Source organism: Hyperoodon ampullatus (genome assembly GCF_949752795.1).
Source record: "Hyperoodon ampullatus genome assembly, chromosome: 4".
NCBI classification, from domain to species: Eukaryota; Metazoa; Chordata; class Mammalia; order Artiodactyla; family Ziphiidae; genus Hyperoodon; species Hyperoodon ampullatus.
The window spans coordinates 38,617,331-38,639,286 of NC_136917.1; the positions used below are offsets into that span (position 1 = coordinate 38,617,331).

The 21,956-nt window shown below is 55.0% G+C and overlaps 1 protein-coding gene across 1 annotated transcript; it reads right to left on the reverse strand.

Moving 5' to 3' along the window:
* Positions 1–3,136: 3,136 nt before the first annotated feature.
* Positions 3,137–20,242, reverse strand: RAB8A (RAB8A, member RAS oncogene family; the record flags this gene model as incomplete). Its single annotated transcript, XM_079703589.1, has 8 exons — positions 20,103–20,242; positions 15,376–15,436; positions 13,439–13,499; positions 9,282–9,359; positions 7,683–7,772; positions 7,042–7,107; positions 5,467–5,517; positions 3,137–3,229 (listed from the first exon to the last, which is right to left on the reverse strand). The coding sequence occupies exons 1-8, from the start codon at positions 20,224–20,226 to the stop codon at positions 3,137–3,139; spliced, it is 624 nt and encodes a 207-aa protein (XP_079559715.1). The 5' UTR covers positions 20,227–20,242.
* Between the last annotated feature and the right edge of the window lie 1,714 nt (positions 20,243–21,956).

Genomic DNA, 21,956 nt, shown 5'->3' on the forward strand with positions numbered 1-21,956 from the left:
GGGCTGGGAGACTCCAAGGCCCCTGCCCCTCTGAAGTCAGCCCCTTACCCTTCCAAAGTCAGGTCTGGGCTTCTCACTGGAGGCCCCAGCTGGTGAGTGGGACATTCACCGGCCCCTATGTGGGGTGGCTCTCGGGTAGGTGGCCACAGTGGTGTCTCAGCCCAGGGACATGCTGGGACTGTCGATGTCAGGGGTGTGGAAGCCCTTAGGCTCTGTCAACTCTGGGTTTTACACAATTTCACAGTTCTCTCATTCTCCAATGCCTCCATTCTATTAATTCATTCCACAAAAGCTGACTGAGCCCCAACTGTGGGCACCATGTTAGATGCTGGGGATGAAGCAGAAGACAAAACAGGCCCTGTCCATGTCATGCTGGAGCTCACACGCCACGGGGAGACTGATGCCACAGAAGTCCACATGCAGGAGAGGCTGGCAGAAGAGGAGACAGCAGGGGCAAAGGCCTTGGGATAGGAACAAACTTGGCACACTTGAGAAGCAGACAATAGGCAAAGTGTCCAAAAGGTGGAGACAACCCAATGTCCATCAGTGGATGAACACATAAAAGATATGCTCCATCCACACAATGGAATACTACGCAGCCATAAAAAGGGATGAAGCTCATGACTGATCTCAAAAACCTTATGCTGAGTGAAAGAAGCCAGATGCAAAAGGCCACATAGCGTGCGATTCTATTTATACGAAATGTCCAGAACAGGCAAATCCATAGACAGAAAGTAGATTAGTGGTTGCCAGGGACTGAGGGAGGGAGAATGCGGAGTGACCGCTAATGGGTACCGAGTGATAAAAATGTTCTAAAATTGACTCTGGCGATGGTTGCACAATGCTGTGAATATAGTAAAGACTACTGAATTGCACACTTCTGTGGGTGAATTGTATGGTGTGTGAATTACATCTCAATAAAGCTGTTATTAGAAAAAGAGCCAATGTGTCATCTGTCTCGGTACAAGAGGATGGTAGCTGAGGAGCTGCTTCCCCACCTGCCACCCCATCAAAGTCTTTAGACACAAGGAATAGTAATGACTCTCTGAGCAAGAGGCTGGTACAAGGTCGGACTGAGGAGTTCAAGGATGCCACCTGACCTGGTTGGGGGGGCCACTGGTGGAATTTTGGGGCATTATGGGGCAAATACTTACAGCTCAAAGCTGTAAGCTACTTGGATGACTTGTTCCCCATTAGAGACAAGGTGTAAAAAGAGAGGTGAGCTTTTCTCTTGGGGCACAAGACAAATAATGATGCTAATGATAATGGATATGAATACGACACAATGTTTTAGCAGTTAGCCTGGGATGCACCCTCTCATGGGATCTTCACAGCCATCCTATGAGGTGGGAACTATGATCGTGCCCAACTGAGGCTCAGCCCCTGGTTGTGCCGTGCGTCTGAAGCAGGATCACGGGGAGGAGACTTCCTGAGAGGTGAGGGGGGGCTCAGAGGGGAGCGCTCAACTTGGCAAAATGGGTGCACTAGGGACCAAGACGAGAGAAACTTGGTGGCATGACGGGGACTGATGTGGACTGAGCGGGTTAAGCAGGGGGTGTGGCGTATGAAGTGGTGCTGTGGGGAGGGACACCTCCTCGTTTTTCTGTGCTGCGTGTGTTTGGGGAAGGAGGCAGGTTGGGAAGCTCATTCTCCCGTCAGTCTTTTGATAATGGTGTCACCTCCTCAGAGCCTGGGGTGACCTTCTCCTCCAGCTTGGGGTAACCTGCCACCTCTACTTTGATCTTGTCCAGACCTGAGGCCCCTGCTGACCTGGGCTGTGTTTTAAATAGCGGGCATCCTGTGAACCCAACATCTGGCCACATCTGTGTACCTACACAGAGAATGCGGACATAAAAATCCGTTAACTTCAAAATGAGCTTTAATTTGTTTTCCTTAAGTGCATTTATCAATGTAAACAGAACATGTTAAGAGATACCAAGGGGAGAGCAGATGATTGCTGGTATGTTGGTTTTAATTCAAAAAAAAAAAAAAAAAGAAAAAGAAAAAGAAAGGCTCCCTGGTGACACCCCCCTGACCTGGTTACCTGGTCCCGACCGCAGTCTCTACGGGAAGGCAGAGATGTCAAAACAGAACTGAGCAAGGGCAGTTAAAACCCCACCCAACTGCTCTGCAGTCGGGCCCCGCAGGCCACCCGGCACTCTCAGCCATGTCCGAGAGGTTGGGGGGGGCGCGGTGCATGTGTTCCCGATCACCTGGGTCTGCTGTTGGAAATCAAGGACAGAATCACCTCCTGACACTACAGATCTGGAAAAATAAAAATCTCTAGAAAAGAATGTCCGATTTGGAGACAGCGGGAGGACGAAGAGGAGTAGGTGCCCCGATCGAGGGTGGGCCATGTGTGACTGCATTTTGAGGTCACCGTGGCATGCACAGGGACCCCTCAGTGCTCAGGTGGGGACTGTGGAGGGACCTACTGGCCATGCCCAAGGCCCAGCTGGACCACGGGACCAAACCTGGCTGTAAACAGGAAAGGCCATTCTATGCTTCTTTCCTCAGGATTTCCTTAATTTGTGCTTCCCTTTGGTTTGACAGTTAACGTGGGGGTAGGGGGTGGAGCCGGGCGGGGTGCGGGGAGTAGATAACGGTTTCTGTCACTTGTCCAAAAACTGAGAGAAGAGGTGAAAGCGGGTGTTGGATTTGTTGGGCAGACGCTTCCCGGGCCTGATTTGAGTTCCCTCACTCGGGGTGCAGAGCCCGGCTCCCCTGGAGCCATCACTGGCCTTTGGGGGCCTCGCTTCTGCCGCAGGGGATGTGGACGGGCTTTCTGGCAGGGCTCTAGCTATGTCGAGGCCCAGAGATGGAGGCCTGCCGTGTGGGCTGCTACTGACGGCTGTGCCGCGGCTCCACCTCTCTCTCTAGCTTTACACGGTGCGTGGACCCATTCAGTGGATGTCGCAGGAAAGGTAGCAGATTCTTAACTTCTTCCATCTCCAGAGTTGAAAAAGATCAGTTACTAAAATAAACAATTTCTCGATTGTGTTCTGGTGGCCACGGGCCCCGTGGCCGCGGCGTGGCGGGGAGTGGTGAGCGGGGAGGGCCCCGGCTGAGTGAGGGGCTCACTCAGGACAGGCACAGTCAGCTCGGCTGAGCGAGGCTCAGGGTAAGGCGGCATTCCTCACAGAAGAACACATCGGAAAAAGCTGCTCCTCTTCTGCTGGTCCGGTGTGATTTTGACTCCCTGGTTGCTCCCCTGGGGGCTGTTGCCTTCCTGAAATCACAAGAGGTTTTCTGAGGTTATGGCTGAGCAACATGAGCTCTATGTCTCTTAACCAACCAGCCAGTCAACTAATGAACTAACCAACCAACCAACTGCCAGCCTATGTATCCATCTGTCACCTTCCAACCAACCATCCATCCATCCCCTTCCATCCATCATCCATCCATCCCCTTCCAACCAACCATCCACCCATTCATCCAACTGTCCCCTCCAACTAACAATTCATCTTTCACAAACCCATAGATCTGCTTCTTATCTACTACCCGTCACTCCTTCCAACAATTCATTCCTTTAATCACTCATGCACGTACCTATCCACCCCTTTCCATTCACCCTCTCAACATCTTTCCAAGCACTTATTTACCCATCTCACTCTCTTCTTTCCCTATTTCCTTCTTTCCATTCACCCACCCCTCCCTCCTTCCCATCCATCTACCTATCTGTGCTGAGCACCTATCAGTGAGGCAGCTGAGGGCAGCAGAAAGGTACTCTCTCTTGGGATTTGGAGTGGCTGGGTTCAAGGTCCCAGTGCCACTCACTCACCCGGCTGGTCTCCCCGCCCCTGTGCCAAGGCTCTGGCTCCCCACCTTTCCCCACAGTTCACCCTCCACCCTGCTGGTGAGGTAAGCCCTAAACTCAAGCCCTGTTGAAAATCCATCAGTGCTGTCGCCTGGCATTTGAAGCCTCTGTTCTGGTCCCTGCTTACCCTGGGAACTGAAATCCTATTTTCTCTCACATCACCATGTTTGGAAAGGTTCAGTCCTGTTTCTTTGACTAATTCCTTCTCATCTTTCAGCTCTCAGATAAAACCTGAATTTATTCAACAGTAACTGCTGAATGCCTACACGGTGCCAAATTTACACAATGTCCTATGTCAATTACATTTAAAAAAAAAAAAGAAGACTGATAGAAGTGGTATGGGGTTGCAACTCTGAACATAAACAAAGGTGGTAGGAAATGAAGAGAATTTAACTGTTGGTGATTTGCTACTTAGTTAAGAAAAAAAGAGTAACTGCAAGGATTATGGTGAACATCAGCACTTCACAATCTATGCCTTGGAAGGATATGGCACATTCTGGAGGCAATCAACAGGCCGGTATCAAAAGCACAGGCGAAGTGTTGCCGTGAGGCTCCGTATAACTCCCGGTGGGCATGACTGAGTCGGTAGGATCGTTAAAGATCAAAATTTTACTGTTATATTGAAGAGGAAAGAATTCTAAGAAAATTACAATTAAGAAAATTTTTCTAAAAGTACAGTGGTTTACACAGACTCTTTTCTGTTTTGGCTAAACAGCTGCTACTAAATTGATCGTGTGCCTTGCAATTCAATTCACAGCATCTTAGAATTATGAAAATGACACTCATTTTAAATAAGTCAGATGTGAACTACTTGAATGGCGTTTTGTATTGTGTGCGCAGTCCTATATGCACATAGAACAGGTCACAAATAGAGTGCTTTATGCTCTCATATCAGACAACAGGGAGCGTCACTTGGCGGGAAGAGTGGTCACTGGCACAGAGGCTTTGGAGTAAGACTCACGACAGCGTTTAGCCACTAACATGCCCAAAATATAGTTCAGTGTTCAGACCCTACCAAGAAAGCACTAGTTATGCTGAATGCTGGGGACTGTGAAACTGCTCGTGTGGTAAACAGAAAAGCTAGAAATGAATGAAAGGGTGGATGCGGAGGGATTCAGGCAGGACCTCCTGGAGGCCTCAAAGCCCCGGCACCCACTGAAGGTTGTCCCCACCTGCAGAATTTGGGGCTGGAAGGAAGAAAAAGGCTATCGACCTGCTGGACTCATCTGGATGGAAAGCCGGCAGCTGTCAGACACGAGCCTTGCTTGGGGGCCTTGTTACGGGGTGGATCGTGGTTCTGGGCCTGCCTGGGGGGCTTTTCTGCAGGAGGCCCTCTACCTTCGTGCATGCTTGGCTCCCAAGAGGGACGGAAAGGGTCCGGTGTCCCCAGCTAGCTTGTGTGCTTAGTGAGCAGCGCCTGGTACTGAGCAGCTCCGGGCCACGGAGGAAAGATGAAGTCGAGAGGCATGTTCAGGGTGGATGTCCCCACCACACCTGATAACTCTACCCCCCTTCCTAGAGATGCCCTACTAGGTACACCCGGGCCCTAAGAAGCAGGATCTGCCCGGGGATGCATCACACCACTGAGAGCGATGCCAGCCAGCTCCAACAGGGATGCACGTGGGGATCCGGGGAGGACACACACTCACCAATTTTTTATCCATTTTTGCTTTGATGTCTCTGGCGAGAGTGAAAAATGCCTGTGGAATAAGCACGCAGTTAGTAGGCCAGGAGTGGGAAGCAGGTGGGGTCCTGCTGGTTCCTGGGCGCTGCCACACAGAGGGTGTGGCTCAACAGCAGGGCCAGTTGGGGGGAAGAGTGTTAGGACAGAGACCTGGGCATGGGTCTCACCTGTTCAGTCCCATCTCCTGCCCCTACAGGGATACCCCGACCCACCTGGACCGCCACTTCCCCTAAACCAATGACTCTGGAAGGTGGGATCACCCTTGGCTGGTCAGAGAGGAAGCTGAGGCTTGGAGAGGGGGTGCCCAAGCGACTCGTCTCAAGGCACTCAGTGGCTGACTGACTGATCGAGCTCTCCGTCCCTGACCCCTGTGCTCTATCTGCCCACTTTGCCCCGCTTCTAACAGTCAGGGGCAGGGCAGAAAGACAAGTGGCTTCTTGGCCAAACGAGCTTCATTCTGGGTCCTCGCCCAGTAAGAAGGCCTGGTAGGTAGGGTGACAGGTTCATCTTCCAAGGGTTGGCGAAGGCCTGACCCCAGGCTGCTGCCTCTGTCACAGGCTCCTGACCGTTTCCTCCCTTCCTCCACCTAGACAACACTTATAAACCCCACTCTGGCACCAACCCTGCTCTGGGCCTTATACAGAGATGAGTTGGCCTGAGCATCTGCAGTCGAGGGGCTCCTGGTTCGGCGAGAAGCAGTCTTAGCAAACACCCATGTGACGTGGAAAGTTCTGTCGCAGAGGGTGTCTCGGGGTGTTGCGGATGCCTAAAGTGGTGGGCCTCAGGGCCTGGGGAACGGCAGAGGCCTCCTCGGGAAGGGGCCACATGGGCTGGTCCCTGATGGGAAGGTGGGGACGTGGGGACTGTGGCAAAGGCCTGGAGGAAGGTGAGGCACAGGCAGCCAGGGATGGAGAGTAGTGGGCGAGGCCTGAGCTGTGGGCGGCACACACTGGCTGGGGCCAGCTAGGGAGGGCCTTCTGTGCCTCGCGCAGGGGCTGAGGTTGGGAGTGGCGTGGAAGATCCATTTTGGAAAGATCACGGGAGTGGGGGAATGGAGGAGAAGGCAGGTGAGCTGCAGGGCTGGCGCTGCTGGTGGACAGTAGAAGGAGGCCTGGGCTAAGGCTCGGTCAGGGTGCCCTACTCTGTATGGGCTTGTGACCCTGCCTGTGCACGTGGTGTGAACAAAAGCACAAACCCAGAAGCAGGCCTGGGCGCCAGCCAGCGCAGAGACTCTCTGAGCCTCGGTTTCCCCACCTGCAAAACTGTGCCTGCTCCCCAGGGCTGCGTAAGAGCCAGTGAGATCACATCTTAGGTGCCCAGCTGGGGCTGGCACCTGCTGATGCCAGAACATGGGGGCGGTTCCCCCAGGCCCCCTGGGCCTTGCAAGAGGCCTGGCACACGGTGCTGCCCAAGAAGTGCCTCTCAACCGTCTGTCCAAGAGGCAGCCAAAGCTGTGACCAGTCCCTGTGACAGAGCCTCCCTGGAGGGTGCAGCCCGACCCTTAGCCCTAATGGGCCGGTGCTGTGGGCCCGGGACTCACGTTCTCCACGTTGATGTTGGCCTTCGCGCTGGTCTCCATAAACTTGATTCCATAGTCCAGGGCCAGCTGCGAGGGAGGGAGAAAAACATGAGAACATCAGCCACCAGGTACCCAGACCTCTGCACAGTGCCCTGAGGGGGGCCGAGACAGACAGAGTGGGGCCTGCTCCCTCAAGCCACCAGTGGAGAGCAGGTGGTGAATGTCCCTGGCAGGAGGGTGGAGGGGACCTGGCTCAAACCATGGCTCTGTTCTCCGCCCCCTATGGCCTCGACAGGTCCCACGAGACGCTGTGCAGAAGCAAGCAGAGCACACCCAGAAGCCATCGCTGCTTTCAGTCTTTAGCCTGAAGCCCGGCTGGGCGTGTGCTTTCCACCTTCCCTTCCCATGGCATGTGCCCCACTGGGACAACCGACTCATCTGCGTGCCCAGCCAAGCCCTGCATCCCAGAAGATGGGTCATCTTATGCTCAAAAAGATTGTAAGGGAGTCTCCCCAAAAGCCCAGCCTCGCCAACAGTGAGCAATCAGGGGGCCCTCTGGGGCAGGGCAGGGCTGGCTTCCACGCAGGGAACCCCAGACGCTGAGGTCCCTCTGCCCCAAGGTGTCTGGCAAGTGCCAGGCCCAAGCCGGCCGCCATGCCTACCTTTTCTCCCCGTTCCTTGGAAACTTGTCTCTTGTCGTTCACGTCGCACTTGTTCCCAAGTATCATCTTTTCAACGTCTGCAGAGGCGTGCTGGAAGGGAGGGGCAGATGGTGGAGGTGAGAGGTAAGGTCAGACCGGACTACCAACCAACTGGTAGCCCATCCCCCAAGATCAGAGTGATGGTGTCAGGACTGCTAGGCACACCCTGCACAGATAAGAAACTGAAGCTCAGAGAGGCTGAGAGGCCTGTCCTATGTCACTGAGCCAGTGCCAGGACGGAGTTCAGGGTTCTGGCTGCTACCCTGACCAAGCGCACGCCTTCTGGCTGCCAAGGACAGCTTCTCTATGGGCGATGCCAACTAGGCTACCATGGCTGTCCTCGGACTCCTGGCCAGGTCTGGCCTATGGGAGGCAAGTGGGGCTGGGGTACTGACCCCTGCTCGCCTCCCTCCTCCCCCGGCTCCTCTGCTGGAGACCCCAGCTGCTGTCCTGGGACCTTCTGCCCTGTTCCAGCGCCCCTGATCTGGGCTCCAGAAACAGGCTGTGCCGGGGGTGGGCGCAGACCTCGGCCGCCACCAGCCCTTTGTGCTTTGCCATCCCCTGGCGTTCCCTTAACTCTGCCTTCACGCCTGAAAACGATCCCTTCCTCCAACCCGCCCCCACATTCCAACCCAGTGGGCCTCGCTTCCTGAAGGACTGGACCGTCCGAAAGGCCCTTCGTGCTGCAGCTCAGATCTGGTCTCGGGGAACGCGCTCCTCGGCTCCCTCACTTCCTACTAACTGGAAGGCTCTCTCGCCTACCGGCCGGAACACAAAAACTCCACAGAAACCAGTGGGAGGACCCCCTCCTCAGGCCAGGCGCAGCCTCCTGCCAGGAAATACGGGGTCATCGGGAGGTGGCCCAGTGCAACTGCTCACAGGTGCCGGCTGGGATGTGACCTTCTGCCGTGTCTTCATGGGTGGGTAAAGTTCTCAGACCCGAACCCCACCTGGTGAGTCATCACAAGCCACAAGCACCTTGTCCAGGGAGGCTCTGGGGGTGAGGGTAAGCTCCGTGGAGAGCGGGGAGGTGACGACACTGGCTTTGGGACAGGGAGGCGGCGCTGGCCGCCTTCTCTTCCCTCGGGGTTCAAGGTCTCCTTCCACAGGCAGCTGCTGCTGCTGGCCTGAGCACGGGCACAGAGAGCTCATACCAGCTCAAACCCTGCTCCGCTGCAGTTCAAAGTCCAACCTGACACGTGCCCTCACCACACCCACCAGATACAAAGGTCATGCCGACTCTAGAACCTTCCTTCTCTAGAAAGCACCAAATGCTCACAGTGACTGGATATCCTTCTTCCTTCACCTCGACGTCACCCAAACCCGACAGCCCGGCTGGGGAAATGGACTCTCGGGGTTGCTCTGTGATGAGGCCGGGCCAGTGTGCTCTCCAGGGTTGACTGCGGGGGTTCCTGTCTCCCTGACTCTGTTCCCAGCGAGTTACTTCTAGGTGCTTCTGGGCTCAGTGATCTCATGTGTAAACCAGGAAGCTCCGGGGTGAGGGCCGAGGAGAGGATGTGTGGGAGGTCCCTGTGCATGGGAGGGGTCCCCAAGCCTTACCTCCTCAATGTTCCGAATCCAGTTCCGGATGTTGTCGAAGGACTTCTCGTTGGTGATGTCGTAGACCAGCATGATGCCCTAATAAGCAAAGGGAGACAGAGACACGCGCTCTAGACAAGCCGTGAGCACTCTGTGGGGGAGGCCCCAGCAAGGTGGGCAGCAGGGACCCCGACAGGACACCATCCCCGGGACCCTTCCTTCTGCTGGGCTCCACCACTAGCCTCCCTCTGGTGTCCCAGGCTCCAGTCCCCTGCTCCTTGGCCACTGATGTGACCCTTCACCCTGCAGACCAGACCCTACCATACCTGTGCTTACAAAGGAGCCCTGCTGTTTCCCCACTACTGGCAGGATAAGTACGGCCCGTGTGTCTTGGCAGCCAGTGAGGTCCCAGTGGCCAACCTCTCAGCCTCGCATCCTGCAGCCCCCTGCTCTACAGGCTGTATTCCATGGCCCTGATGCCCACCGGGCTCCCCCTATTGCCAACCCGTGGCTATGCTCAGCCTCTTCCACACCCTCACTCGCCCCCCACCGTGCCCTGAGTCATCTCCTGGGCTCAGCCAGGGCCGCCTCCACTGGTCGCCCCAGCTTCACCCCTCATCTGGTGCCTACCATGAGCCAGGTACTACAACTGGGTCTCCCTGAGCCTCACAGGCTTGAGTCGGGTGGTCCCACTGTCTGCACTGTGAGAATGGGGAACCTGAGGCTGGGGGTTGGGGGGCTAGGTCCCTGTCCCCAGTCACACGACAGAGAGTAAAGGACACAACTGGGGTCTAAGCCCAGGGGGACAGACCCTAATGCCCACGTGCCTTCCAACAACCCCACCGGAGTCGGGGTTGGCTTCAAGCACTGGGGCAGGCAATGCTGAGGCCTCTGTGATTCCATAACCAATGCGTGAGCAGCTGGGAGACGGTCCATGGGTTCTGAAATAGCTGCAAAGTGAACCCACTGCAAAGTGGTGAGATTGAGCCCACTGCTGAGGAGAAAGGCAAATATCCCCACTTGATAAAAGGGGAAACTGAGGTGCAGAAAGAGGTGACCTTTAAGATTCTAGCCCAGCTCTAAAGGAGCGGATGACACTGGCTCCCGTTAGGAATCTCCCTGGGTCCTCATCAGGATCAAGAAACGCTCAGGGCCACCCTGCGACAGTCCCCGTGTTGCCCTGGACATCCTCGCAGGGCACGCGTGGTGAGCCAGCCTGCAGCAATACTATCGCCAGCCCCCGTGCGGCTCAGCCCCGGGGTTCCACGGCCCCAGATGTCCTGCCCAGGCCCGGCTCACTCCATTCCTTCACTCTACCCGCTCCAAGGGCCTAGCCCTCCATCCACAAGCTCTGGTGCTGGCCAAGACGTCTCTGAGGCTGCCTGAATTTGCAGAGTAAGAACTCGGGCCCTGTGTGCTGGGCAGATAACTGCAGGGGCGAGGGTGTGTGACAAAACCACACAGACAGGGCAAGCGAGCCGCTGCAATTCCAAATCCCCGCTGTGACCTTGGGGGTACGCACAGCAGCCTTAGAGCCTGCTACAGCCACAACCCCACAAAAATGCCACCTGGGAACCCTCATTCAGTGGTCTCTTGGGGAGACTGAATAGAGACTGCTGACGGGAGGACCTGGAGGAGTTTTAGCGGCCGTGATGTGTGACATGCTCCAGCCAAGGCCAGAGTGAGTAAAGACACTGGTGGATGGACTCTGTGAGTCGAGCATCACTGGGGCCTCTGCGCAGCAGCTGGCCTCCCACTGTCAGGGGCAAGAAATGCCACAGGGCTCTGAGGGCTTTTTGCCCCTTTATCCAGGGACCGGCCCTTTTGATGGCCCAGGATTCTGCCACCACCGCCACTAGGCTGGCACCATGTATGCAAGATTCCAAGGTCCCAGATTTTTCCCTATGTGGTGTCGGGGGCAGTGAATAGAGCTCTCTATCAGGAAAGAGCAGAAGTCCCTGGAAAACATAGGGTCACCCTATTCCAGGTTCTCCGTGAAGCTCCCCTCGGGGCTCCAAGTGACCATTTTCCTGGCCCCAGTCTGGGCACAGCTCCCCGTATCTGTTTGCAAGCTCACAACAGGACACCAGACATCCGATGCTCCCCAAATCTGGGACCCAAGGGTCCACTGCCACAAGGATAAAGATGATGACGGGGTTGCAACATTGCCAATGTTCTCTGTGCTGTCCTATATAGTCTTCACTGGCTGCATATGGCTCCGGGGCACCTGAAATGCAGCCAGTGCGACCGAGGGGCTGGATTTCCTACTCTTACTGATTTAGATTCAAATAGCCACACACAGCCAGAGGCTTCTGTACAGGTTAGCGCAGGTCTAGGAGGATACAATCATTTTGGGGTTGGACAAGGTCTTACAGATGGCTCAGTCCAGCCTTGTCAGGGGCTGGCTGAGATGTGGGGGCTGGAAATGGCCAGCCACTACCGGCCCAGACATTTACCCTCTGTGTGAATTTAAGCAGGGCCTGGAATGGTACCAAGCCTCAAGCTCCTCATCTGTAAAATGGGGATAATATGGCACCCACACTCAGGGGTTTATGGCCAAGACCTGGGGCCACTGCCTGCTGGAGGGAAAGGCTTGGTGAATGGGGCAGGGGGTGCTATTTCAACCCAGAGAGGGATGGGGCCTACCTGAGGCCATACAGCAGAAGCTCCCCCAGGACCCCAGTGCCCCAAGGCCCCCCGCCCCACCAGAGCAAAGCAAGGTGAGGGGAAAATTAGTAAATTAATTTTAATGAGGAGCACTAAGGTTGCAACCCACATGATTGAGTTTCTATTATGTTCAGACGTTGTGTGGGATGCTCTAAATACTTAATGCCTCTATTCATTTCTGCCGTCCACCAGCATTTCCTGAGCTCCTACCGCATACTCAGCATGGTCCCAGGCACTGTGCATGTGGCAGGGACCAAGAGGTGGCCCAGCCCTCCTGGAGCTTATGGCCTGGTGGAGGAAACGGGTCTACAGCTGATTGATGGGGTGCATCATGGAAAGGATGGGGTGCAGTGGGAGCTGGAAATTGGGAGCTGGCCATCTATCCTCACAGCTGCGTGGAGCATACTCCTGTTCTCTGTTCCACTTTCCAAGTAAGGAGACCGAGCTCAGAGGGTGACCCAGGGGGCTGAACACGGTCCTGAGGATCTGCCTCCCACTCTCCGTGGCCCCCAAGCGCCCCACTTTGTCCACCCCTCACAGGTGCATGACCAGCTCAGGGCTCTCGAGGACAGGACCTTGGCCCAATCCAGGTTGCCCTCTGCATCTAGTTCGGGCCTGGGCTGGAGAAGGTGCTCGGTAAAAATATTTGAGGGATGGGCTTCCCTGGTGGCGCAGTGGTTAAGAATCCTCCTGCCAGTGCAGGGGACACGGGTTCGAGCCCTGGTCTAGGGAGATCCCACATGCTGCGGAGCAACTAAGCCTGTGCACCACAACTACTGAGCCTGCACTCTAGAGCCCAAGAGCCACAACTACTGAGGCTGCGAGCCACAACTACTGAAGCCTGCACACCTAGAGCCTGTGCTCAGCAAGAGAAGCCACCACAATGAGAAGCCTGAGCACCACAACGAAGAGTAGCCCCTGCTCGCCACAACTAGAGAAAGCCCATGCGCAGCAACAAAGACCCAACATAGCCAAAAATAAATAAATAAAATAAATAAATTTATAAAATAAAAAAAAAACATTTGAGGGATGATGAACGAGTCTTCCTATCACATGACCCCACCTCAGGCGCAGGCAACAGATGTTAACGGCCAACAGCCCTGAGCAAGTCAGCTCCTGGATGATCTTTAAGTTTTCAGTAGCAAGTTCCACAGAGTCTGACACGGGCCAAGTGAGCGCTCCTAAGTGTTGGGGCATGCTGGCTCTGATTTCTCTGACCTCACCTGGAAGAACCGGCTTCCTGTGTCTTTCTTCATTCCTGGAGAATTAGGTTTCCTTGAACCCTGCATTGTTTCTGGAGCCAGAAGGGGAGGTATGGAGGACGAGGGGGCAGAGGTGGGGCACACAGCCTTTCCCTAAAACTAACCTGGGACCAAGGACCCCTGAGAAGCCAGAGCACGGGCTCCTCAGAAACATCCAGATTTTGGTATCCAAGGCACTGATGTTCATTTTGACTTCAAAAAAAAAAAAAAAAAAAAAGACAACCCCCCCGGCGCCAAACCAATCCATACCATTGCGCCTCTGTAGTAGGCCGTTGTGATCGTCCGAAACCGTTCCTGACCAGCTGTGTCCCTAACAATGAGGAGAAAAAGGGATATTAGCGACACAGAAAGAGAACAATCGTCACAGTGAGAATGAGGGGCATTTACCCAGTATGGACGCCCAGCTTTCTCATGGGTCATCTCCTGATTCATCGTCCTGCTGTGGGGCAGCCCCCCATTATTACAGAGAAGGAAACTGTGGCTTGGGCAGGTGTCTGATGTCTCCTGGCAGGGGATGTGGCAGAATGACTCCTCTGCTACATCTTGTCATCCTGGGGATTTTCCCCAGTTTCTGGGCCACAGAAGAGCCAAGGTTGGATGTTATTATTTGTGAAAATCTGGGGCCTTGTATGTGGAAGAGGCTGGTCACATGGCACGGGAACACAGCCCTAGCTGGTGGGCTGAGCTGGTCGAGCTCAGCGGGGCTTAGGAAGCACTTCCACGCTCGCCATCCTGGTGGAGCTCGGGGGAAAGTCCTTCCTCGGTGGAGATACCTGGGTAAGACGCACCCGTGCCTAGCCCAGCTCCTGGCACGGAGGGTACTCAGTGTTTGGTTTAAAGGTGACAACTGGTCAGTGGCAGAGCCAGGGCAAGACCATGTCTTCTGTCTCTGGGCCCAGGGCTCCTCCTCTGACCCCGCACCTCCCCCTGTGCAGGGCTCTGCACATCTGGATTGTACAGACACACCTCATTTGGGGCTAAGTTGACTTTCTGCTGCCAATAGCTGGTGACGTTAGCAGTTATGATCAGTTACTTTATGACTGTTCTAGAAAAATTTTAAGAGAGTCATTAACCCCACTGTGACTGCTAAGAGCAGAAGCACGAGGGCAGGAGGAAAAGAAATCAAAACTTCTGCTTGCTGGTACAGTGTCACTTTGGACTTGGGCACTGAGACTGCTGGGGAGCCAACGTGTTGTAAATAGACGAACTTCTACGGCCCTGTAACTTACGAGGCAGCCAGAGACTGGCTGCTGCCGCCGGAGCTCAGTAGGACTGGTTAGGCTACACCCGGATTTCAATTCTGAAGCCAGGTTCAGAGGCGGATACCACTGAAGTCAAGGGGACCTGCTGGGCAGGCGGGGCTGTGTCCAGGCTCTGAGACTCGAGTTGGGAGACAAGCTGCTGGGAGGGAGGCTTCACCGTCCATCTCATGGCACCCCTCCCACCCACAGGCACGTGCCTGGACCGGAAGGACTGAGCCACTCTCCCAAGTGTGACTTCTCTCTCTTTTGCTCAGGGTTCGTGCTTCCCTGCAAGTGATGTGGCTGCAGGGTAGGACTCTCCTACCCTCTGACCTTCTGAGCCCAGCCTTCCTAGCGCAGTGGGCTGCAGACCAGAGTCACCATCCGTGACGGGGACTCACAAATTCCCTGATTTTATGTAGCATGGGAAGTCAGCCCCAGGTGAGCAGAACAGAAACAGGTCTCACTGTTGGGCCTGGCCTCAGCTTATTTTCAGTTCTGGGATTTCAAGTCTCTGTATTAGGAAGGGAGGCCTGGGCGTCCCCAGGAGACCAAAGAGGAAGCGATGTCAGGCCTTCTTCAGCGAGCTGATAGGCTTAGAAGGAAATGCCGGGCTATGGTATCTTGCTATCCTGGCAGCCTTCACCGCCACCAGGAGGGCTCTCTCCAAGTTCAATGAGAGCAGGTGGCTCTGAAGCCCAGGCCCAGATTGTGCCCACATCGGAACTGGGACTGGTAGCTATGTCCTCAGAAGGGGCTGACACAGACTCTAAGCCCCAGCAGAAAGCAGAACACCGTTCCTGGGGCTTCTGAAGGAAGCCCGACGTGTCTGGGCTGGGCACAGAGAGACGGAGGCCATGGTCACAGGGAGGGGGATGGGGCACCAGGGGCTTCGGGCTCAAAGCACTCGCTGGGTGAGGGGCTGACGAAGGGAACGACTCTTACCATATCTGTAGTTTAATTCTCTTGCCATCGAGCTCTATGGTCCTAATTTTAAAGTCAATTCCTGAAAGAAAAGAAAAGAAAAAAAAAATGCACATCAGTGTCAGTCCATCTCCCAAGCTGTGTCTAGGACGGATGCTGACAACCTGTGCAGGTAACAGCTGCCATGGTTTCTGGAGCACCTGCCGGGCACGCGGGAATCTCTGAATCCTGCAAACAAATCTGGAGGCACCCGGCGAACTTTCTCCTCTCACAGAAGGGGAGGCTGAGGCTCAGAGGGCAGAAGGGAGCTGCACAGAGTGCAGCTGGTGAGGGGCAGAGCTGGCGGGCAAACCCAGGCAGCTCAGGTGCCAAAGCCGTGTTCTCCTCCCTTTCCCGGGAGGCAGCCTCGTGAAGTAGGCTCCACAGCCCTTTTCGGGCCAGAGCCCCACGCTTCCCGCCGCCTGCACCTGGCCTTCCAAGCACACGGGACGCTGGGCCCCGAGAGGTACCTGATGCAGGTGGGCCTCCAGCATTTACACGTGCTGTTCCTTCTCTGTGGGTGGTCCCTACCCTGCCCGCCTGTCAGCCTGGCAAACTTCTCCTCCTTTAAGACCTGCTGGAAGGTCACCTTCCAAGAAGCCTTCCTGACCCCGCCCTCCTTCTTTCCCACCCTCTGGCTTTAGTCCCCTTTCCCCAGGACCAGGGTGCTCTCAGCCTCCTCGGCTGCTCTCCAGGCTCCCACCATTGTCCCCTCAACCCCCTCCCCAGCTTCCAAAACACACCCTCAACCATGTCACCAAGCTAAGCTCTGCTCCAAACCTTCTGGTGTGTTCACCAACAGATGAATGAATAAACAAAATGTGGTCTTTCCCTACAGTGGAATATTACTCAGCCATAAAAAGGGATAAAGCATTGACACATGCTACAACGTGCATGAATCTTGAAAATATAATGCTGAGTGAGAGAAGCCAGACGTGAAAGGTCACACAGTATGTAATTCTGTTCATATGAAATATCCAGAATGGCAAATCCAGAGAGACAGAAAAGAGATTAGTGGTTGCTGGGGCGCGGATGTGAGGAGATGAGGAGATGAATGAGATTGACTAAGGGGTGTGGAGTGTCTTTTTGTCATAATGAAAATGCTCTAGTACTGACTGTGGTGACGGTTGCACAACTCTGTGAATATACCTGAAGCCACTGACTTGTACACTTTAAATGGGTGAGTTCAATTATATGTCAATAAAACTGTTTTGGGGTTTTTTTTGTAATTTTTTTTTTTGGCGGCGCCACGTGGCTTGTGGGATCTTAGTTCCCCGACCAGGGATTGAACCTGGGCCACAGCAGTGAAAGAACGGAATCCTAACCACAAGGCCACCTGGGAATTCCCAACAATAAAACCGTTAAAACGGTTCAAAACCTTTCCACCGCCTCCTGGGCCCCAGAATAAAGTGAAAACAGTTGTCTGAGTGCTCCTAACCTTGTCACCTCAGCACCCATGGCTCTTGCCCTCCTCTCCGGCCACAATGCCCAAGCGTGTTCCAGCCTCAGGCTTTTACGCTTGCTCTTTCCCCTCCTGGAATGTTCTTTCATTCCATGGCCATCTGGCTCCCCTCTCCCTTCACTCAGGTCTCTGTTCAAGTCACCTCCTCAGGGGAGCCTTCCTAACCATCCTCTCTCCCCTCACCTGCTGCATCTTCTTCACGCACTAGCCCTGACATTGTATATTTGCTTATTTGCTCCATGCAAATGGGAGCAAAACTTGCCAGTTGGAATGGCCTGTGTGGAGGGGTAACAGCCAAATCCAGCCTTTGCCCCCAGGAGTTGGTTCTAAATCTCCGCCTGTGAAGCCTTGAGACTGAGGCCTGGCTTGACCCCCTCAGAACACGGCACGGGGATGCTAATTCCATCCCTGTCCACCTCAGGAGCTGTCCTGGGGACCACAGGGAATATAAGCCTGTATTTGAGTTTTGTCTCCTAGAACATAAGCTCCAGGAGGGCAGGGACTCGCACGTCTTATTCATGGTTGCATCTCCATGAATGCATGGCAGGGGCCGAGTACGTATTTACTGGAAGCCGATCACCTCGTCCTGCACACACACACTTTGACTACAGGCCTTGTTACAGTCCTGCTTCCCTCTGATTCATTCCAGTCATCTCTGCAGCCCCTGCACTGACGCGGATGCCTGGTGCACAGCAGGCACTGGGGAAAGATGGCTGGGTGAAAAACTAAAGAGCAACGGGATCTACGTGGTGCCGCACAGTTTACCAAGGAAGCACTTTCACGTACATCAACCACTTCTCTGAAGGAATGAATGAATGGGACCCTGAGGAGGAGCTGGGGGCTGAGGCAGGCTGGGGAGAGCCAATTCCAGGAGCCACGGGGCCAAGTTCACACCACAAATGATCGATTGACAGAGCTTATGAGAATAGGCTTCGGCAAAATGTAACCTGGGCAGACAGTGAACAGCCACTTAATCCGTGATCTATACAAAAAATACAGAGATACACTCAGTGCCAACACAGAATCACCTCTATGCATCAGGATGTATTTCAGGACTAAGCCACCCAGTGTTAAGTCTTCCTAAAACATACCCCGCTCCTCTCACAGATGCACAGGACATACGAAATCAAGAAGCACTGTTCAGTCCACAGAACCCAAAGCATCACTCTGTTCTATCTTCCTCCTGGGTTTTATTAACACACCAAATTTAATTAATTTAATTAGTGTAAACTTTACGAGGCCTAAGAGTCATGAGGCCATAACTTCAAGGTCAGGGGGAATTAAACTTCCCTAGAAGACAGAGGCCTGCAGGAAGGCTGAAAATGTAATGAGAATCCCAGGGTGGGAGGGAGGGAACCTGGGTTCGAGTGCCACGCCCACCTCCTTAGACGACCTTGCCCAAGTTACGTCCTCATCTGCAAGTGGAGGCTGGCCTCCTCAGAGCCCTAAAGGACTAGACTGAGTTTTCTGGTCAAGAATTAAAAAACAGACAAACCACTCAACCCCCGAATTGATCTCACTAGGAACGTTCTGACTCTGGGAAACTGAGGTCTGGGTTGAGAACGAGCCATAGTGTACCAGGAGTTAATATCACTTCCTGATTGGTGGGGACGCATGGGCTATCCCAAAGTTTGACCTTGGAGTTAGGGAAGGGGAGGAATCAGAAAGACATGTGCCTAGGGGTCGGATGCGGTCACTACAAGAGACATTCTGCTTCCTGTCCATGGTCTCTGGCAGTGGTGACAACCCCCTATTCATTGTACAGTTCTGATCCTCCACCATTCAGGCGATGGCCAAAGCAAAGAACACCACTCCTAAGCTGAAGAAACACGGCTCGGAGAGGCGAAGTGCTTGCTCAAGGGCAAACAGCAGCTGGAACCCAGGCATGATGATTTCCAGTCCAATTCTCTTTACATCTGGCAGCTAAGTGTCCTGCAAAGTGCAGCTCCTGGAGGATGGCAAGGATGGAATCGGCAGCTCATTGTGGGGTTTAGGAAGATAAGGTACACAGGGTAAAGCAAAACCCATTCCCTAGGTTTTTTCCAGCTCCTGGGCTTGGGGACCATTCTCCTGCTTCCCCACTCCAGAGCAAGACTGCGTAGCTTACAGGCCACTCTGCTTGATGGGTGTTACTTCCAGGTCAAACTTTTCATGTGGGCAATGGCTGTTTTTGTGGTGTGGGAAGAAGTCAGCTCCACTTTTGTGGATGTCAGAACTGGGAAGCAACAAGCCAATTCTGCTCAACCACAATGTGGGCTGGCCCTACAGGAAAGGCTGTTCTGCAAAGTGACAACCGGTGTCCTGGGCCTAGCGATAGGGAAGTCAGGGCTGTCTGCGGCAGCCGCTGATTTTGGTTTCTCACTGAAGCTTTTATCTGGCATCTCCTCCGGATGACAGGTCCCAGGGCAGGCAGCTGTCACTCGCCATTTCTGTCACCCTCGAGTGAGATGGAAGTCCGCGCAGGGGAAGTGTCTGGACCCCCTCTCACCATTCCTTCCAGAAGAAATTCATTCATGGGGGAAACAGGGTCAGGGAGAGGGGCTCAACCCCTGACTATTCCAGAGGAAAGAGCAGGAGAGGTCTGGGTTGGAGTCCTGGCTTCAAAGTGGATCAGCTGTGCTCACAGCTCTGTGGGATGGTTGAGCCTTGAGTTTTGGGTCAGACACACCCAGGTACAAATACCATCCTTGCCACCTGTAGACCGAGTGACCTTGGGCAAGTCCAGCATCCTCCCTGAGCCTCAAATTCCTCCACTGTGAAACGAACTCATAACAGCACCTGACACAGAGAACTGGAAAGTGTGGTAATGCACATAAAGCGCCTGGCACACAGTAAATGCTCAATAAGATCAGATGTCACTTGTCACTGTCCTTTCCCCATGGACAACTCTCCGTGCCTCAGTTTCCACTTCTGTAAGACGAGGACCCCAAAGAACTGCTTCAAGGTATGCTGCGAGGACAGAACAAAATGACGGGCGCCAAGACCTCGTCCAAGCCATACACTCCCTGAGCAGGCTGAGGGTTGGTGCCTCAGTCTCCCCATCTGCGAAATGGGCACCTGGTGCCCACCCCGCCCATGGCCCGGGAACCGCCAAACGGCGGTGCAGGTGACTGCTTTTTTCCCCTCCGGCTCCCTCGACCCTCTGCACTTTTCCCCATTCGGTCCGGCCGCTCCCTCAGCCCCAGCCCCTCAGGGGCGCGCCCGGCCCGGGCCTCCCGCGCCCCCGGCCGCTCCCCGGCCCTGCTACCTATGGTGGAGATGAAAGTGGAGTTGAAGGCGTCCTCGGAGAAGCGGAACAGGACACAGGTCTTCCCCACCCCCGAGTCCCCGATCAGCAGCAGCTTGAACAGGTAATCGTAGGTCTTCGCCATATTACACTCTCTCCCCGACGGGAAGTGCTGCCAGCGCCTCGCCACTGGCCCCTGGGCCCGTCCATCAGCGCCGATCCCACCTCCCCATTGGCTCCCGGCCCGACGCGCGTCACCGCGGCCGACGCCCGCCCCCGCGCCCCGCCTGTCTCGGGAAGACGTGGGGAAGGGGCGAGCGGGGCACGGAGCCGGAAGCAGCCCGAGCGTGCCGCTCATTGGCCGGCGCTCAGGACAGGGCGGACTGCGATTGGCCAGCGGTGAGGAGTCGAGGGGCTTCAAATGGGGACAGGGCAGAGGCGTGGCAGCCCGTGTCCCCTCCTTCTGCCCTCCACTCTGGGGCGTCCCCGCCCCCCGATGGGAGGGGGAGGGCAGGGAGCTTGGCCAACGGCTCCGCGCTCCCTCAACCCGGGGGCGGGGTCTGGGGCACGTACGCACGCGCGCCAGCAGAGGGCGCACGCGCGTGGGGTCTGTGGCTCCCGCCCTTCAAAGCCCGCGCAGCCTCAGTTGGTACCGGGACGTGCGCGGGAAGGCGGTGTGGCTGTGTTGGTACCGTCTAGAGGTCTCCGCGTCCGACCAGGGGGAACCAAAGAGAAAAGGAGAATAGGGGCGCCGTCATAGTCGAAGCGAGGTCCCCTCGACACGTGCTGCGGGACCTCGGCGCTGGCCAGGGGACCTACCTAGAGATAGCCAGGCCCCAGCCATCAAGCTATGAACTGAGGCTCGCAGGACTCCCTTGGAGGGCCCTCGAACCTACTTAGAGGTTGTCCGGGTCTTACCCCGGAGCCTCGTCCGCCTCAGCCCTTTGAGGCGAGCCCCGGGGACCTCGGAACCTGCCGAGGTAGTTAGCACAGTGGGAATTATAGGTAATACTTACGAGCGTTGGTTCTGTGCCTGCCAGTGTTGTTAGCACTTATAAAAAATACATGAAATAGTTTATTCCCACCCTGACCCACTGAGGTAGGTGTTATTGTCCTCCCCTCCGCCCCCCGTTTTATGGTGAGAAAACCGAGGCCAAATAGGTTAAGTGACTTTCCCAGGCTATTAACCAGGTAAGTTGGTTTTTGAACTCAAAGTGACCAGCTTCAGAGGCTGAGGTCTTGATCATGTTGGTTTCCTGCACCGTAGAGACGGGCCACACACCACCTGCGTGGCGTCACCGCTATGTGTCCCTCTGGGGTCAGTCCTGGAGACTTGCCCAAGATCTTAAAAAAGATGGCCCCTGCCTCTCCTGCCTCCAACTGCAGCACATTCTTCTGCTTATTTGGCTCTGGTTAGGAAAAGCTTCAACCAGAGCCATAGACCACTTGGTTGGCTTCAGCCTCTGTGGCATTTGATACTCTTGACCACCTTCTCTGGTAGTTCTCCTTTTCTTGGTACACTTCCCATTTTATTTGCCTGTTTCTTTTATTACCTATACTTCCCCTTCTCTGGGTGCTTCTTCTCAGATTCCATTGCAGTCTTTTGGGGTGGGGGGAGTTTGCTTGGTGTTCCTCATGGTTCTTTTTTTTTTTTTTTTGCGGTACGCGGGCCTCTCACTGTTGTGGCCTCTCCCGTTGCGGAGCACAGGCTCCGGACGCGCAGGCTCAGCGGCCATGGCTCACGGGCCCAGCCGCACTGCGGCATGTGGGATCTTCCCGGACCGGGGCACGAACTCGTGTCCCCTGCATCGGCAGGCGGACTCAACCACTGCGCCACCAGGGAAGCCCCCTCATGGTTCTTTATATGTCTGTTCT